This window comes from Podarcis vaucheri (genome assembly GCF_965113315.1).
Source record: "Podarcis vaucheri genome assembly, chromosome: 6".
NCBI classification, from domain to species: domain Eukaryota; kingdom Metazoa; phylum Chordata; class Lepidosauria; order Squamata; family Lacertidae; genus Podarcis; species Podarcis vaucheri.
The window spans coordinates 49043195-49061925 of NC_138764.1; the positions used below are offsets into that span (position 1 = coordinate 49043195).

The 18731-nt window shown below is 44.6% G+C and overlaps 1 protein-coding gene across 2 annotated transcripts in view; it reads right to left on the reverse strand.

Annotated features, from left to right (window-relative positions):
* The window catches only part of ACOT11 (acyl-CoA thioesterase 11), a 61387-nt gene that overhangs the window by 26044 nt on the left and 16612 nt on the right, over nucleotides 1-18731 (reverse strand). For both annotated transcript variants that reach the window (XM_082225661.1, XM_082225662.1), the window contains exons 2-3: nucleotides 6124-6271; nucleotides 2879-2948 (exon numbers count right to left, since the gene is read on the reverse strand). In XM_082225661.1, coding sequence (XP_082081787.1) covers nucleotides 2879-2948; nucleotides 6124-6253 — 200 coding nt within the window. In that variant the 5' untranslated portion in view covers nucleotides 6254-6271. The remainder of the gene's footprint in view (nucleotides 1-2878; nucleotides 2949-6123; nucleotides 6272-18731) is intronic.

The following is an 18731-nucleotide window of genomic DNA, read 5'->3' on the forward strand; positions in this document are numbered from 1 at the left end:
AGTGCACCTGGGTTCCCCTAAAACAGAGTTTCCCAAACTTAGGTCTCCACTTGTTTTTGGACTACAATTCCCATCATCCCTGACTATTGATCCTGCTAGCTAGGGATGATGGGAGCTGTGGTGCAAAAAGAGCTGGAGACCAAAGTTTGGGGAAACCTGTCCTAAAAACTATATGAAAGCCACGTTCTGGCAAGCTCCAGAGCCCACAGACAGACCTACAACTACAGGAAAGGCTAGGCGGCATTTGCTGGAAGTGGCCAGGGTACATTGTTTGTCTGTGTAAATGACAAGGAAGTACCAGAGGCTCACAGCTAGCTACCATTGACAAGGCTGTCAAGGAGGAGACATGCCCTTTCCCAAGCATACAAACTTTGGCTGAGAGAGGGCATCCAGGTGGTAGTAAATGGGACATAATAATCTGTGGCAGGAATAGAGAACCTGTGGTCCTCCGGAGGCTGTGGGACTACAACTCCCTTCTGCTCCAGACCATTGGCCACACTGGCTGGGGCTGATGGGAGTTGAAGTCCAACAACATCTGAAGGACTAAAGGTTCCAGGTTCCCCATTCCTGATCTGAAGCCATATTGAGAGTCATGCAGATTGTTAGTAAATCCACACATCTAAAAGAATCAAGATGATGGGTACTCAGGTGGAATATAAAAGTTTAAAGTATTACCAAAAAAAGGCAAAACTCCAAATTCACCCATTCTTCCGACAGCTTTCCCAAAAGAAGGACACAACCACCGACCCCGCAAGCTAGAAAAAAGGACCTAGGTTTTTACATACCTGCCCTCTGAAAAAGAAGCCCACTTAATCTCTCACCGCTGCCAAAAGGTGCTTTATTAATTTTTAACACAGACAGGTATGCCACAGAGCTTGCGCTTACCATAATGATTTCATGCCATTTGTGTAACACATGAATATATTCAAATACGAACGGCAGGATAATAAAAATTCAGTGTGAATGTTCTGTTTCAGAAAATTCGCTTCAAGGCTTTAAGTTTAAATATAAGCGCCACAGGGGAGGACCGGTCAATGGTAGGGTGCCTGCTTCGCATGCAGAATGTCCCAGGTTCAATCCCTGACATCTCCGCGTGGGCCTAGGAAGCTGCCTTATACCAGGTCCGACTGTCCATCTATTCTAGCCCAGTATTGTCTACACCAGGTGCTTTTGGAATACAGTTCCCATCATCTCTGACCACTGGTCCTGCTAGCTAGGGATGATGGGAGTTGTAGTCCAAAAAAAACAGCTGGATACCTAAGTTTGGAGAGCCCTGGTCTACACTGACTGGCAGTGGCTCTCCAGGGTTTCAGACGGGGGACATTCTGTGTAAACCACCTAGAGCCAATGGGTGATCAAGCAGGATATAAATCCTGTTAATTAATTAATTAATTAAATTCCCAGCACTACCAGGAGTTGCCTGGGATTTAACCACATGCCTTCTGCACGTAAGGCAGTTGCTCTGTCGCCTAATAACAGCCCATCCTCAAAAGTCCCCCATTGGGAAAGACCCATCTGAAACCCTGGAGAGTTGCTGCCAGTCCGTGAAGGCAATACTGAGCTTGATAGGCAGATGGTCCTCATTCAGTACAAGGCACGTTCCTGTGACCTGAAGGAGTTTGTTTTGTGACCTTCCTCTAGGAGAAGATGGAGAGGGGTCATCGCTCAGTGGCAGAGAGCATGCTTTTCGTGCAGATCATCCCTGGCATCTCCAGTTGAGACGACCTCAGGAAAGGCCTCTGCTTGGTGCACTGGAGAGCCATTGCCAGTCAAGGGACATCATACAGGGCTAGAGAGACAAATACGTTGACCTGGTATATTTAACAGGAATTGAAATAAATAAAGCTGGTTAACAGAAGAACAAATATGCTCTTGAGCTGACGCACATATCACTGTGTAAGATGATGCAGCTGCACATTTTGGCACCGGCTCGTTTTCTAAATCAGAGAGGTGCAGAGACTCAAGCCCTCTGAGAAGTCGTAATCCTATAATCCCCCAAACATCCTCCCCAAACGCCAGATGTGTCGGGTGGGCTGTGGTCAGTAGGGAAGGCAGCTTCCTGCAAATGCTACAAAGACTCTCTTCGTTCTTGGAACAGAACCGACCTTAAAACAGAACCGAATTCAAAACAGGTCCCGAGACTGCTCCAATTAAACCTTCTATCTGGGATGTCAACTTGTGTGTAATGTTACTCTTAAATATAATACCTGAAGGGAGCTAGAGTAAGTATGTAGGGGGACAACGGGGACATGTGTGCTAGTGCTACACCCCCGTCCTCATCACCCTCCAAATTGTCAATGTAGTCCTGGAGACTCCCTGAACGCCTGAGGAAACCCTAAAAACAGGATTCTAAAATGCATAGGGAGACCCGTAAAGTACAGGGGACTCCCCACTTCAGAGGCCACTCTTCCCTGAGTTGGAGGGAGATGGGACAAACAGGGGTTGGAGGGAACATGCTTGTCCCCCTGTCTCCCCCAAATGTGCTATTTTATTTGCAGGCATAACACATGAATAGGGATGCTATAACAAGGGAATCAAAATTTCCCAGACCCTCCACATCTGCACTGCATTCTTTGTTAAGGGCACACGTCAAAGGTGAGGCCTGTTTTGCAATGCCGCACTGAAACAGCAGAGCTGGAACACCCCATCTTAATGGAAAAGGAGAAACCATTGGTTTTTCAACCTAATATTTTTCATTGGCTGTCCCAGTAAAAGGAAAGGGGGGGGGGGGACAACCCAGAGAAGTTACCCAGGCTCAAAAGGGCTAATTAACATGGCACATATTTCTACTACTTCTGCATTTGCTAAAGGCACATTTTAAAAAATCCAGTTAAAAATCCAGTTAAACTGCAATGAGGCAAGGAAGTGAGGCAGTTACCTAATTGTGTGCTCAAAATAGATATCATCCACTGAAGCTGTGACGCAGGGGCAGCCAGCATGCCTCTCGGCTGAAAAGGCAAACAAACCACATTAGTTATGTACATCATTGCAGCAAACAGGGCTCTTTCTGTTCACAGTAATTACAGTTGCAGGCTTAGAATGGAAACAAGAAGCCTTGGTTGCAGGAACAAAACCGGCACCATGGTAGGATGCATAAAACTGCAGAGTCCAGCACATGCGCCTGCTATGTTAAGAAGCACTCTCACAATTATCCCCACATGCAGAATTGGGGGGGAGGGGATCCCAGGCAAGTGATCACCCAATTGCCTAAAAAGCTGCTGTTGGAACATAGGCATTCAAAATGTTTTTTCAGCTCTTTGCAAGGTTGACTCCTAAAGATTTGATACTGGGTCTTTGGTATCTGAAATATTGTATTCAAAAGGCTACACTTCTCTTCTAGAATGGTGGTTTACCTATATCTAGAGCCCCCAACATACCCCCTACCCTACCAACCTCAGGCTTTTTACTCATGCTTTTTGGCTTGGGAGGTTATTGCAAGGTTTGCCAAGTTTTTTCGAGGGTGTGGACTGCTTTTATTTTGTGCTTTATTTTGGCCTACGTGTAGGTGTTTTTGCCTCTTCTTGCAGGGAGGGTGGAGGGGAGGTGGTTCTGAGCACTGTCAGCTTTTCTTCCGGGAGGTGAACATTTTGTGGTGCCCAAAACAAAGACTTCTGAACACGCAGGTGGGTCCCCAAAAAGATTGGTGATCTCTCTAATTGTGTGATTATTGTTACCTTCCAAGCCTCATTTTAATTTAAGAAGGTATCTTTCCATTGTGCAAGCAGCTCCATAAACAGCAATATACCCTTCTCAATAGTTTTTCTTTGCGTCGGAAGTTCAGGTCAGTTGAAGTATTGGCGCTAAAAAGCCCGTAAGTTGTAATCAGTTTTAATTGACAGATTTAATCAATTAAAGGTTTACTTGATTAACGGTGAGTGCCAATTTAATTAGCAAGGTCAAATTTTAATTTGTGGAGTTAAGGTAGGGGTAGGAAATCTTCTGTTGCCCGAGAGCAACATTCCATAGTACATTCAAGGGGGGGAGGGCAGAGCCAAAGTGGGTGGGAGAATGGGTGGAATACTTACCTTTGTATGACAGACTACATTCCAAAATTCACTCACACAGAAATTAGAGGTTTCTACACACAATGCTCTCCATCTAAGCAAGTACCAGCTACAGTGCTAAAGAGAACCCAATGGAAGTGTTTGCATAAGTCGCCTCTATAAAGGTGTCTACCTAAGGACACCCACTTCTGAACCATTTGCTCTGATGCAGCAGTAAAAGGAGGGTTTTTCTGGGGAAAGCGCCAGGAGAAAACAACAACATTTGGACACGGAGCTTTAAAGCTCAGACCTGTGCTCAGAAACATGGCACAAAAGAAAGTGTGCATGAGCCCTTAGATTGCTTTAGAAAGATTGAACAAATTGAGAGAACATATTGGAAGCTATTAGCTATGACAGCTAAATGGAACCTCCCAGGTGAGAGGCAGTCTACCTTTTAATGCCCAGTGCCGAGCAAAGTATATACAAGGAAGAAGGGGCATTTGCCTGTATGTCCTGGAAGTGTCAGTAGTATAAGTAGTGTTTATCAGGCTACTGTGGGAAAGCAGGCTGCTGTATGGAATAGGCCTAGGTTCTGATCCAATGGGACTGTTTTTATGGATTGTGCAGATTCCTCTGTGGACGTCTGGCAGGTGAGCAATCCTGCCTGTCAGTGTGCAGGACTAGAGTGCATTAAGTCTTTCCCAAACCTCTGATCATTACAACAGCTTGACCTGGGCACATTTCTGCTTTCAAAATGCAAGCTCCTTTATGAAGTTCCTTAGTAGTGCTTCTACAATGTAGTTAAAGGTTCTAAAGGCAACATGCCCAGAGGGAAAAACAAATAAGCTGCATTCTATAATAAGGACTAATAACAGTGGGCATGGCTGCTCTGGTTTGGTTGGGGGTGGTTTCCCCCTGGCTTGCTTTGAGATATATGACTTTTCTCCACCAGCACTTTTGGCCTGGTGGCCTTTCCCTCGGGGGATTCTCTGCTTGTGCAGTTACACTCTTGATCTGCTGATCAGCCACTAGTTTTATGCAGGGACGCGGACTTATAAAAAATATTGGGGGGGCCCCGGGAAAGCTCATGAATAATAAATAAGCTCATGAATATGCAAATAAAGTGGCACCGCCTCCTCGTGAGCGAATAGGGGAGAGCGTGCTGTGCCTATTAATCAGCTCCGAAGGAAATTGGGTGGAGCTTTTGCTCGGGAGGGAGGGCAGGAGGCATACAGCCCGACCCTGTGCATTTTGGGCTGGGGGAGGGACGCCGGAGATTATTGGGGGGGCGAAGCCCCCCCAAACGAATTTTTGAGGGGGCTCGGGCCCCCTCAAGCCCCATGGAGTCGGCGCCTATGGTTTTATGATAGGGAAGCTTTGAGATGAAGCTTGTGGGACACTGGTGGGACATGTTCCCCACCACCACCATTTCACCCTCCATGCCCTTCTGTCTTGCCTTTGAACTGGCAATGGGGATCTTCTTCTTGGTGCCAAAGAAAGCCTCCAGCTGCCAGCCCAGCTTAATTCACAATTCAAAACTACACTAACCGACTGCTCATTCATGTTTTGTTTTGTTTGCCACTTCAGTTGTTCTCCATACATGTGTGCACGAACATTATTTTTATTTCACAGTCACCACTAGCTCAGGGAATAAAAGATGAAGAAAAAAGACAAAGTTCCAAACGAGACTGACTTTAGCTCAGAGAAGTTTCTCTCGCGGTTTTGTTTTTCTGAGCGGTAGAGAAGGGGGACAGAGGTCTCTAAGTGGGGAGCGCCAAGTAGTACCCCTTCTTCTTTCCCTTTGAAAGTCCACAGATGCAGGGAGCCTTCACGTGTACAGGCTTCCCCAGGGTATGGCGTCCCTTCCGACGTTTCCGTCCGCGCTCCCGCCCCCAGATTGATTGGCTATGAAGGAAAACAGGAGAGGCCCGCCCGTTGCCCTAAAAGCCCTTTTTTGCCTCTCCCTTGCGCGGCGAGGGCTTATGCCGGAACTCGCTCGCTCCACCTTAAGAGCGAGCAATGAGCAAGCCGAGGTCGTGATCGCGCGCGCGCGCGCGCTTTAGATCCCGCCGAGGGGGCAGGTTGCCAAGAAACGAGCTCCCGCCCCTCCGCGTGCCCGAGGCGAGTGGCGGCGGCTCACCGGAGAGGCAGGCGGCCGTGTCGATCCATTTGAGGAGCTGCCCAATGCTGAGCTCGCGGCGGTGGTTGGTGTGGCAGGGCTGCACCATCTGAGTCATCTGCACCTCGGTGGCATTCCGGTAACTCTCCATGGGCCCCTCCGGCGAGCTCTGTTGGGGAAAGGAGAGAGAGAGAGAACAAAGCAGAGAGTCAGGGTGGAGAGAAAGCAAGACGCCCGGCTGGATGCCCGATTTCCTCCAGTGTGTTCTGCAGCGCGTTCAGCACACTTATTCACACACCTATGGACGCTACATCCCTTCTGGACCCATCAACAAGGGAAACCCCCACAACCATGGGCTTAGCCAAGCGGGAGCAGCTGCCCCCCAAATCAAGCAAATAAATATAAATACTTAGCTAAAAGTAGAATGGTGAAAAGATTTTGACAGGTTTTTCTCAGCACTTGGGGTCAAAAGAAAGTAATTAAAAACCACTGTTGTTGATATATTTCATTCTGAATCTGCTAGACAGAGCCAAGCAGAGGATGGTGACAGGTGGGTGTCCTGCCCCCCACCAACATAAATCCGGGCTACCTGCCACCCCCCAACATAAATCCCGGCTCTACACCCATGCCCACAACCCTCACTTTGAGCACACCTAGGGGTGGGGCACATGCTTTTTAATATCTATGGCAACACAAACCTCAAACCCGTGCTTTTGGGGGACTGAAGCCACCTCAAAAAAGGTTAGTTAATTCCACCAAAGGAATTATTTCCCAAATACAGTGGTACCTCAGGTTACATACACTTCAGGTTACATACGCTTCAGGTTACAGACTCCGGCAACCCAGAAATAGTGCTTCAGGTTAAGAACTATGCTTCAGGATGAGAACAGAAATTGTGCTCCGGCGGCGCAGCAGCAGCAGGAGGCCCCATTAGCTAAAGTGGTGCTTCAGGTTAAGAATAGTTTCAGGTTAAGAACGGACCTCCGGAACTAATTAAGTACTTAACCCGAGGTACCACTGTAAAGCACCTTCTTTTTTCTGTCCCACAAATTCAAGGCAGTAGTGAAAACTATTTAGCAACTAACCAATCGCAGGCAAAAGGAGCTTCCGGTTAAACCAAACACTTCCACCACATCCCCCAAACCAAACACTTCTACACCCCAAAATCCCTCCCAAAATTTACCAACCCTAATCCTGGGATAGGGAATCTGGCCCTCCTGGTGTTATTAGACTACAGCTCCTGTCATCCCCAAACACCAGCCATGCTCATAGGCGCCGACTCCATGGGGCTTGAGGGGGCCCGAGCCCCCTCAAAAATTCGTTTGGGGGGCTCTGCCCCCCCAATAATCTCGGGCGCCCCTCCAGAAGAGCGCCATCGCCACCCCTCCCCCAGCCCAAAATGCACAGGGTCGGGCTGCATGCCTCCTGCCCTCCCTCCCGAGCAAAAGCTCCACCCAATTTCCTTTGGAGCTGATTAATAGGCGCAGCACGCTCTCCCCTATTCGCTCATGAGGAGACGGCGCCACTTTATTTGCATATTCATGAGCTTATTTATTATTCATGAGCTTTCCCGGCCCCCCCAATATTTTTTATAAGTCCGCGTCCCTGGCCATGCTGGCTAGGGCCAATGGGAGTTGGGAATCCAACAACATCTGGAGGGCCACAGGTTCCCCAGCCCTGTTCTTTGGGGCAAGTTTGGCATGAGCTAAATCAAAAGCAGCTGTCAACTGAGAGCCCAAGGATGCGCCAGAATTCCTGATGCATATGCAAGGAATAAACAAGGACAACACGAGTGGCAATGCAATTCCACAAACCAAGAAGCAAAAAAATATAAAATAGTCTGAACCAATTTGAGTTGCACAATTATTATTTTTTGATAAGGCTGGTCTCTCCAGCTGTCTTTCCATGAAAGCACTGTGCATAATGCCTGCTCAGCGACTTGATGCTTGTGCAAGCAACTGTTATTGCACCCCCCCAAAAAAAAAAAAACCTAGTTCCTGTACAAGAGATGTGGCAGGAAGAGGCTTTATTGAATCCCAGCTGACCACTTTTGAAAATATTAATAACAGCCAGTAACACTTTCCCAAGACTAGTGTATTATTGATGCTTCCTGATTTTCATTTGTGACTTCCTACCCAATGACCCACCTTAAACCAAAGAGATATCCAGGAACTTTTTGCAACAGTTTCTAGAGGGTTATTGGTGTTAGTTCATTCAGGAAAACACAGTGTCTTGCAGCACCTTAAAGACCAGCAAATCGGCATAAAATCTCTGACATTTAGTTATTGTGGAGGGAAATAACATACTTATGGGTCTCAAAGGGACAGGAATATTCTGGCCATTTCTACTCAGTATGGTGGGATTTATTTCATATAGTTTATAGTTTCAGATTTATAGGTATCTCTCCCTGCACAGTCTAGATAAATATGGATGTCATGATCCTAGATTGGCTGTTATTATTTAATATGTTTTGGGCTCTGTATGCTATGGCTTTAGTTGGATATATTATGGTTTTGTTGTTGTTCATCTGTGGTTCTATCTTAATTTGAAAACTAATAAAAATAAACTGAAAAAAGACTTCTCAAATCTAGTCTACGAAAGTGCATGCCACAACACAGTCCATCAGATGCATGAAATGTAATCCTTAAACTGAAGGTAAATATGCACACATAACATTTGTATTATTGGATTCTACTTGCAAAGCAGGGTTGGGAGTAACACAAACATCTTGGCATTGGTAAACTACTAAAACAAATAACACAATTTAAAAAACCCAGAACTTTGGGATAAAAGCAAGAGTGGAAGCTTTTCTTTCACCTCAGTGGACTAATTGGGGTGTCCTTTCCTAATTGGGATGATAATGGTTAGTAGTCCTCATGACATGGAGAGAATTGTTTTCCTGCTCACAACAGGATATTTCAGAAACAGCAGCACAGAATTCACCCTCTTCTCATGCTCCCGTCCACTTGTTCAATGCATGGAGGGAGTGACCTCTGCACATCAAGCAGAGCACAAGAATGGGTTGTATCATACACAGCGTATACAACTGAGTGTACAGGCCATACATTGCTCATGCAGTGCCTAACCCATGGAGGTCAAAGGGCACAATCTCACTTCCCTCCACAAACTGATTGAATATGTGGAGCAGAATGTGATAGTGGCACTCTTGGCTATCATAACGAAGTGGGCAAACACTTTGTACACAAGCTGTGCCATGTCAGAACACAGGAAAGGCTTAAAATAAAGAAAAGGTTTAAAAATGGCACAGCATCTTTGAACAACTAGCCCCCAAGTTACTGTGCTGAGCCTCAGTGGTGTTGAACAGTGAATGCGCCTATGAGACTTGCACAAGTACATTCCCTGATGCAATCAAGATGACAATGAATGAGTTATCTGGGGAAAGGATCACCTTTGCTCTTTAACCCTTTGGAAATGAGAGTGTGTTGAAACAATTGCATGCTGTAAAAAGGAACGTTTGTGGAGTACAGGCAGCATGCTTTAAGCATGCACTTTTAATGCACACACAAAAAAAGATGGCATGAAGAAGTTTAAAAAAATATCCATAGCAAGTGTCAGCCATGCACATGGGGGGTGCAGAGAAAGAAAGGGGGAGGGCAGGCTCCCCTTGCAATCTTCCTTTTGGCACTGGGAGTTCGAGCAGAGGAACAAACTTGCAGGATATACTTCAGACAAGACTACGGATTGCTCAACATTACTTTCACCCAATATGGATATTAATACTGGTCTTTGGAAAATAATATATTTGACGGTACAAACATCCATTTTGTTTCTGATATATGCGCTGGGAGGCAACTACCGGAATATATAGTGACTTCCTGATCAGTGTTTCAGAATTAGAAGGTATTTGTGACATCATTACCCTATTCTATTTTACATTTTGTCTAGGATACATTTGTTTTGTATATTAGAAAAAAACACAATACAGTATTATTTTAGGCACCAAAAAAGCCCTGAGGCGGAGTAGGGAATAAGAAAAGGTAAAAGGGAGGCCATCAGGGGTTTGCATTGAAACGAAACTTCTCTCTGGCAAACCTACTACACCCTTCCTAAACATAAGCTATTTCACTTCACTGCTGTTATAACAGACTCCCCTTTCACATAAGCTTGGACACGAGAAGCTGGCAATTATTTGCTTTGCTGAAACACAAAAGCTGGGATTTGCTGAGAGGGTTAGGTGCTCAACAGCCACTGAAGTTCAGTGATTCTTGTAAGCCACATACACACAAAGCGGGAGTTGCCCTGGCTTAGGGGTTAACCCCCCACTGTGGTCTACCTGAAAATTAATTCATATAAGCACCTGAACTCTCGGAAGTGCTCTTTTTTATATACCGTGGTACCTTGGGTTACAGACGCTTCAGGTTACAGACTCTGCTAACCCTGAAATAGTACCTCAGGTTAAGAACTTTGTTTCAGGATGAGAACAGAAATAGCACGATGATGGCGCAGTGGCAGCGGGAGGCCCCATTAGTTAAAGTGGTACCTCAGGTTAAAAACAGTTTCAGGTTAAGAACGGACCTCCAGAATGAATTAAGTTCTTAACCCAAGGTACCACTGTAGAGGGGTCCTCCATCACCGCATCACTTTACAGAAGGACCTTTCCTGACTGAGAAAGGTGCTGGACTAATGCAACATGGGCTATCCAAAATTGACCCTGGAGCAAATATGCATTTGGGGGGCATAAGCAGAAAAGACTTTTCCACACAGACCTTTTCTCATTATTTTTGCTAGGGTTTTGGAAGACAGTGGAAAAAATCGGTTTTTTAAAAGGGCTTGAGTTTTTGAATGTATGGGGGTGCGGTGTGGGGAGGTGTAAAACCGGAATCTTTCGAAAAGAATAGTCATAATGTTTAAATTGGAAAAAAATAACAGGGAATCCAAATAGCAGATATGAGGGTGCCCACATACTAGTATTACAGTAAAAAGAAAAAAGAAACAAAAAGCATATATGCTCCCTGAAGGGCCCCATTTGGTCAAAAGATTAGATTTTTTTCATTAAAAAATGTTAAAATAACACAGTTTGTTGCATTTTGATTGGTCCCAATAAAGGTACTGCCCAATTGCGAATTTTAGAGTTTTTAAGAAACTGTAAGCTTGGAGTGTGTTTTGTGATATGTATTGGAACTGTACGCGTAGAGCATCCTTAACAGATACATAAGCACATGATCATTCCGAATGACTCATCTACTATTTAGGGTAGATCAAGTTACTAGCCTGAAATCCTTTCTCCTTTCTGTATGGCATGCAAGTTGAAGAGTTGGAGCCAAATGAAAATTGTATACATGTTTGTTTCTAACAAACCATCTATACATTAACAAATGTTTTTGGTGTTTTTTCAATTGCCCAGATAGTTTCTTTGGCTACTGTCCTGCACAGTTAAATTGCTCTTATCCAACTGACTACAGCCAGGTTGAAGGTGCCTAACTGTGCAAAGGATACCGGCTTTGGCTTCTGCATTTAGATTTCTGTCTCTCTCTCTCCCTTCCCCTCCCCACTCTCATATATGTTACACACACATATAGACACACACACATTACGTAGAATTTAAATACTTATAAAGATTATCAGTTGTCTTGTTGGAATGTCAGTAGCTATGGAAATATAATCAAACACACACAGTGCAATTTCACAAATTCTAAAGTCCAATATAAACAAAAGAAACATTGTCTGTTCTTCAGATTGTTTTCTACAGAAAACACCTTGCAGAAAAAATGGGGAGAAGTGCTTGTAGACCTCGATCTCTTGATTATCTTTTAATTTTTAGATTTTGACCCGACAGTTCCCTTTTTATACCAATATTGCAGCAAACTAATCTGAAGATGAGTAATTCACTAGACATCAGACACTAGCCTAGAATTCTGGCCTGAACTTCCCTCATCTAGGCCTAGATGTCCCCCACTCACTTGTATCATCAGGAGTTCTTTGTCGTAACAGCTTGGAATTGACGCAAGAGGGAAATAAAAGGAAGCAAATACAGGCTGCAGTGGGAGCAATCTTCCCATTAAAACAGTTTCTCTGAGTCAACAACAACAGAACGCATCCCCTCCTCTTAGACAGATCCTACTTTTCTCAGTACTTCTAGGAGTGTTCCAGTTAGATAACTGCTGATACAACCTAAGGTTCTAGAAGGACTGGTGTTTCCAAAGGCAGGTAGATCTCACCATCCTGCAGCAAAAATCACTTCCAGTTTCTCTTCCAGCCACTGATTAACTCAGGGAAGCCAAGACCCTTTCGCTGATAATTAACAATACAGACATGCCACAAGAATTCTACCGGGCTGAACAAACGTCTGTTACAACTATATGTAACTGGCAGCCACTTAAGTCAAACCTACTATCCAATTTCAAGTAAATTCCATGCCTAGACACAAGTGATAAGCCAGGATACCTATATTTAGCAGCTTTGGGGCCACTTACAGAGACATCAGCCAACCAAATCTCTCTCTCTCTCTCTCTCTCTCTCTCTCTCTCTCTCACACACACACACACACACACACACACACACACACACACTTTTGATGTCATGTAAACTGTCGACTTGGCAATATGGTTCTTAAAAATTTTGCTACATTCAAGTGCATAGATGTACAGCGGTACCTCGGGTTAAGAACTTAATTCGTTCTGGAGGTCTGTTCTTAACCAGAAACTGTTCTTAACCTGAAGCACCACTTTAGCTAATGGGGCCTCCTGCTGCCGCTGTGGCGCCACTGCATGATTTCTGTTCTTATCCTGAAGTAAAATTCTTAACCCGAGGTACTATTTCTGGGCTAGGGGAGTCTGTAACCTGAAGCGTCTGTAACCTGAAGCGTATGTAACCCGAGGTACCACTGTAATAGGCAGGTTGCAAGTTGTTATGAGAACAAAATTCTACTGGCAAAACAAAAGGCAAGCAAACTTTTGAAGTACACATTCAACAATAATGTTTTCATACAACTTCCTTTCCAAAGCAAGAAGTCAAGCTGCTTCGTTCCACTGCTGCCCTGTCTGCTGCTGGCTTTGCTCTTAGGAGCAACAACCTGAACTGCTCCAGGAATGCTGCTGCTCCTCCCTCCAATTCGGCTCCAGGCACACCTTGCTCACAGGTCTTTTCTCCTGGAAGCACGAAACCCAACTCCTGACATGAGCGTTACACGCCACCCCAACCTCTGTGTGGTGCAAAATTCCAGGAGTCCAGCTGCTTGCCCAGGGTTTGTGTTCTCCAAGCCTTGATTAAATTCTAACATTTACTAAATCCAGGAATTGTGGGTGCTTTGCGCCCACAAACTCTGGCACCCAAACTCATAACAATACAGCAATAAAAAATATAAGCAGCACAGAAGTGGCCACACATAAGGGAACGTTGGCAGTGAACAGGACTGAGAAAATGATCAATGCTCAGTCATGGATTTTAGGGAGAAATAGTTCTGCTCTCTGCAAAAGCACCAGCTTCAAAACAAAAACTAAAATCATACAGGCCACCCCTACTTTGAAGCAGTTACCAGATCAGAGGCTTCCGGTTGTCTGAATACACATTACTATGACAGAGATTAAAGTGGTCTAGTGCTCACCTACAAGTAATAAGCAATTTAGGTCCATAACCACTTTTCTGTGCAAGAGTATTTGCAGTCATAATGATCTAATAGCATTTATGTGGGTGAAACAAAAGAACGTTTGATATGGCATTAAACATGCTGTACAGTGCATGTTTGATTTGATTAGGAGTAATGGTGGTTCCTTTATCCGCCAGCCAAGTCTAGTGAAGAGTAATGTGCAACACAAAAACTTACACATTCTCCTATACCAGTTTGTTAAGTTCCCAAAAAAGGAATAAAGCACAATCCTACCTTACCTATTTTTCCTTTCCCATACTGCATTCTCCAATATGGCAACAATAATTTAGACTTATTAATCAAACTACTCCAGCCTAACAGAGATAAAAGATTTGAGCAGTGACACATGGATCAAGCTTTCTGGGTGTGTTTTGGAGAGCAGGTCAGTGGCCGCCTGCTTTCATTGACGAACAAGTTTGTCTTGTGCTCTGCCTAAAAATCTCCACATGCCTCACGTGACTTCAGCTGCAATGCCAGGAGTGAAACGTCCAGGAGCTGCCGAAGGAGAGCAATTTAGTGACAGCCCAGGCGCCCACATGAGAGTGAATCAGAGCGAGCCTCTAGGGTGGTACTCCAATTGAAAAAGGATTGCTGGGTGTCATTGCGACAGCAAATGGAGATAATCAAGGGCATTGTTTTTCTGAAATGAAGCATGGGAAGCATTTAAAAATAGAAGAGAAGATTTGGACAAAAACAGAAACCTCAAGCCCATACTTTAGCCCAAATTGTTCACCATCTGACATTCCACCAACCTTCCTTCCTCAGGCTGCTGTTTTGGAAACAGGCCGGCCAGTGCCAGAGACACAAATGCAGCAGTATGAGAGGGAAAGAGAAAAATTCAGGTTTATTTCTGATCTTTGTAACCTGGATTCTTGTTGAGTCTAGCAGTAGAAGTAGAGCTGTTTGCATCCCTAGAAGCTGGCAGTCTTGGCACAAATCAGGAAAGAAAGCTTCAGAAGGAGCAAGAGGGAACAGAAAAGATGATTGCACCAACTTGTGCTTCCCCTTATAGACGTAACTTGAAGCAGCCATCAACAATATTGAGTCAAAAGGTCTATTTTAGTGCAAATCCAAGTCCTGTATAGCAAGATGTCTGTCTTCAACTGCCACGGCTCCAGCACAACAGGTAATGGCTCAGAAAATCAAGGATGGTATGGGGCAGTCCAATTTTCTAAACCAGTGGTGACAACCCCTATAACCACACCCTCAAATAGTGTCCATACCCACCCACCCCCAAGATTCCTGGGAGCTGTAGTCTGTTAAGGGTGCTGAAAGCTGTTAGGAGATCCCTATTCCCCTCATAGAGCTACAGTTTCCAGAATTCCTTGGGAAGAGGGATTGTTAAACCACTCTGGAAACTGTAGTTCTGTGAGAAGAGGGCTCTCCTAACAACTCTCAGCACTCTTAACAAACTACAATTCCCGGGATTCTTGAAGGGAAGCCATAACTGTTTCAAGTGGTATGATACTGCTTTAGATGTATAGTGCAGATGGGGCCATAGAATGGTAAGCTGGCAAAGAGCAGTGTAGTGGTTAGCATGATGTACTTGGGCTGTGGAGAACTGAGTCCACATTCTTGATGAACCATGGAGTTGGCAGTGCGACTTTGGCCCAGTTACTGGTCTGAGCCTAGTCTGTCTAACAAAATGCATCACAGATAAGGCCTGAATTGTCCTCCAACCCCCAAAGTGAGACCCACTGGCAAACTTTATTTACTTAATAAATTAATATATTGCCCTTCCTCCTAAACGAGCTCAGGGCAGCAGGTACTGCTCCAGCAGATATTGCCATTGCTTCTACTTTGCATTTTGCCTCTGCAGCATTCCTGCTTTCAGTTGCATGCATAGGCTGCCACAGCAGTTGCATTTGGCTTGCAACATGGATCCTCCAGCTTAAATGCTCACTGTTCTAATACCCTGTCTATTAATCCTTTGGTCGTCATGTGGGCTGAGGAAAAGCAGGAGGAAATAAAATTAAAAATCTGAATGCCCACCACCAACCTTTGCACTTTCATTAGCACCTGGGAAGAAGAAGAAGAAGAGATCAGTTGTGCATACCAAGACCACCCCTAGAAGAATAGTCATTCAGAGCAGACTTTCCCAACTCACAATTTCAATAGGAAACACAGCTCTTTTCCCAGGCGAGTCATCACATCCTGAAACTACGTAACACGAGGAAGGAGCTTTTCTTAAGAACTGAAATGTCAACTGACTACTTTTTGTTGTGGCAGCAGGATTCAAGACAACTGAATTATTTCAGCATATGAACGAAAAGGCTTCCCTCAGCTTCAGTAGAACCAAATTCCTAGAACAGCCCCTTTGACACCACTGCTCAGCGGACTGCGAAATAAGTGAGAAGTGCTTACCACAAAGAGCACACAGTAAGACGACGTCATTATTTGACCACAGGACAGCTTGCATTTCTATGCCAAGGGCTTCCAGAGAAAGGGTCTTTGTCTGCATTATGAAGTCTAGATGTGACGATTGTGCAGCTAAAGCGTATCACATCACAAGTATACCAACATTGGGTATTTTCATAGTGCATCTTTTTAAAAAGAAGTCTCTACTCCTACTTGCCTCCCCTAAGCAGCCCTAAGGGGCTGTGAAGAGTTGTCTGGAGACATGTGGAAACACCTGCCCCTTAGGCATGCCACCCTCTGGGCCAAGTGGGCCACAAGGTGGAATCAGTGTGAAATGTTGGTGCCAGGTTCTGATAAAGATCCTGGGTTCCAATGGAACTATCATTGCATTTCAAGGGCATTGTGCTTTTCCATCGTTGTGAACCTTAGCACGTCCTGTGAGCCCCTTCGACTCTTCGTCTTTGTTTTCTATTAGTCTCGGCTCATCACGCTTGGCCCTTCTTCAGAGCGAGGTGGTGAGACTGCCAGTGCCCCCTCTGCTAACACAACAAAATGCTAAGTGGAGTGAGAGGGGCAATGTGCATGTTTGCATGCGTGTGTGAAACTGCTACCCCCCAGCCCTGCTGAGCTCCTTCATCTGGCTCAGAGAAACAACCAACGCAAACCTTCCCAGCCACGGATTTCAGTGGTGGTTCTGCCAAACTACAGGGTCCTGAAAGCAGCAAACCACAAAGAACACATGGCACGTGTTGAGCAGACCTTTGAAGTACATAACAGAAAGGCTGCAAAACAAAAATTTGAGAAGCGCCATGTTTGAAAAAAAGAATAATCAATCAAGATCCTTTATTAGGCATAGCAAACCACACATTATCAAACAGACACCATATACAAATTGTGCAAAATACGAACTCAACATAACAAGGTTTGTCCCAGTCGTATCTAAAAAAGAATAATGAAATCACATGTACATTGGATATAGTGGAAGCTGCTTCAGAGCAAACATGCATAGCTGCATGCCTGATACCTGCTATTCCTGATCTTCCAGCAGCTAAACCCCAAGTAGGAAGCTCCCTGAAAATGAACTAAGTACAGGGAGGGGCTCAGTGGACTGTCATAAAGAATTCTATACATTGCAAGTACATAGCGTGCAAGCAATAGAGTCTAGATTTTCCTATTGCATGTGAAACTCACATCCCTGGCAACTGCCGATGTGATTTGACCCTCGAATAATGACTTTTTTCAGGACCATTCAAACAACCATTCTAAGAAGGACTGCAGGTGCCAAGCAAGGGCATACTTGAGTTCTGATCAATGTGAAATAGTTGGGTAGTTCCTTTGCCTCAGCGCTGCCTGCCTTTGCTAATTTTAGAGCGATTGGATTGGACTGGGAGTCATGCCTGCAGAAACGGAGGCACTTCGCCTGGTGCCCGCACCAGGTGAGGCACAACATGTGGAAAGGGCCTTCTCAGTGGTGGCAGCCTAATTTTGGAATTAGGTGTCTTTGCTATGGACTTTACACAGCACCAAGAGAATACTTCTTCTATTTCCAGGCTTTGTAAGTTTCTAAATCCACTGAAATTTAGATGAGTTTTAGTGACATTGTTCTGCTGCTGAATGTTTTTTACGCTGGAATTTATTTAATGTTTCTATAGTTCCGCAGTTCATGGATTTTAATGCTTTCATTGCTTGTAAGCTACCCATTGTTTGGGTAGCATATAAAAGCTGTCAATAAACAAATAAGTTGTCACATGATGACTTCACAATAAGCATAAAAGCCCATGTTTTCACAACTTTAAATACTCATTATTTGTTTGTTTTGTATTTAAAGCCCACCAAAACTGTCACAATTGAAGCAAGCACAATTCAAACTAAAATCATAGCAGCAAAACTACAAAACTAACCAATAGCAAAATTAATGAAACAGCAGCAGGGAACAGCAATATAGTCAGAAGGAAGACACCTATTCAACCAAAGACCTGGGTAAAGAGCTGTGTTTTGACCAATCATCATACAGTTGACAAGAGGCTCCTCAGAAGGGAGGCCATACTGCAATGTGGGGGCCACTACCAATAAGGCCATCTCCCAACAACACTGCTCCTCAAACAACAAAGAATGGTGGCACTGTCAGCAAGGTCTTGAGGCAGCTGCCATATTTCTTTCTGAAGGAAGCCTACACTAAATGAGATTCTTAATCAACGATATGTTGCAAAACACAGTTAAGGCTCTTCTCAATGACCTGATATTGGTCATGACGACTTATATGTCGTAACATCATGGGAGGAGTGTTTCCAGCTCCCATGCCCTTGCCTTGTAAGAAATTGCAGCAGGAGGGGAAGCTGAGTAACACCACAGGAGGAATTGCTGCCTGACTGGTAACGTCAACAGGGCAGTGGTTTGTGGGGGAAGATCAATATATTTGATCACACTGACTTGATCCTTGGCTAATGTGCAGCAGACACAACAGCAGTGGCTGGAACATCTAGGACCAAGGCAGAACTGTTCAAACTCCTTTGCTATTTTTGCTATTGCCAGGAAGAGTAATGTTGCTACATTTTATGTACTGAAGTGCTTTTTAATGAAGTACTGTAACATTTACCGTATGTTGCTGTTTTGACATTGCTGTTATTATGAAGCCTATGGACCTGTTTGTGATACCTCAGTGGTC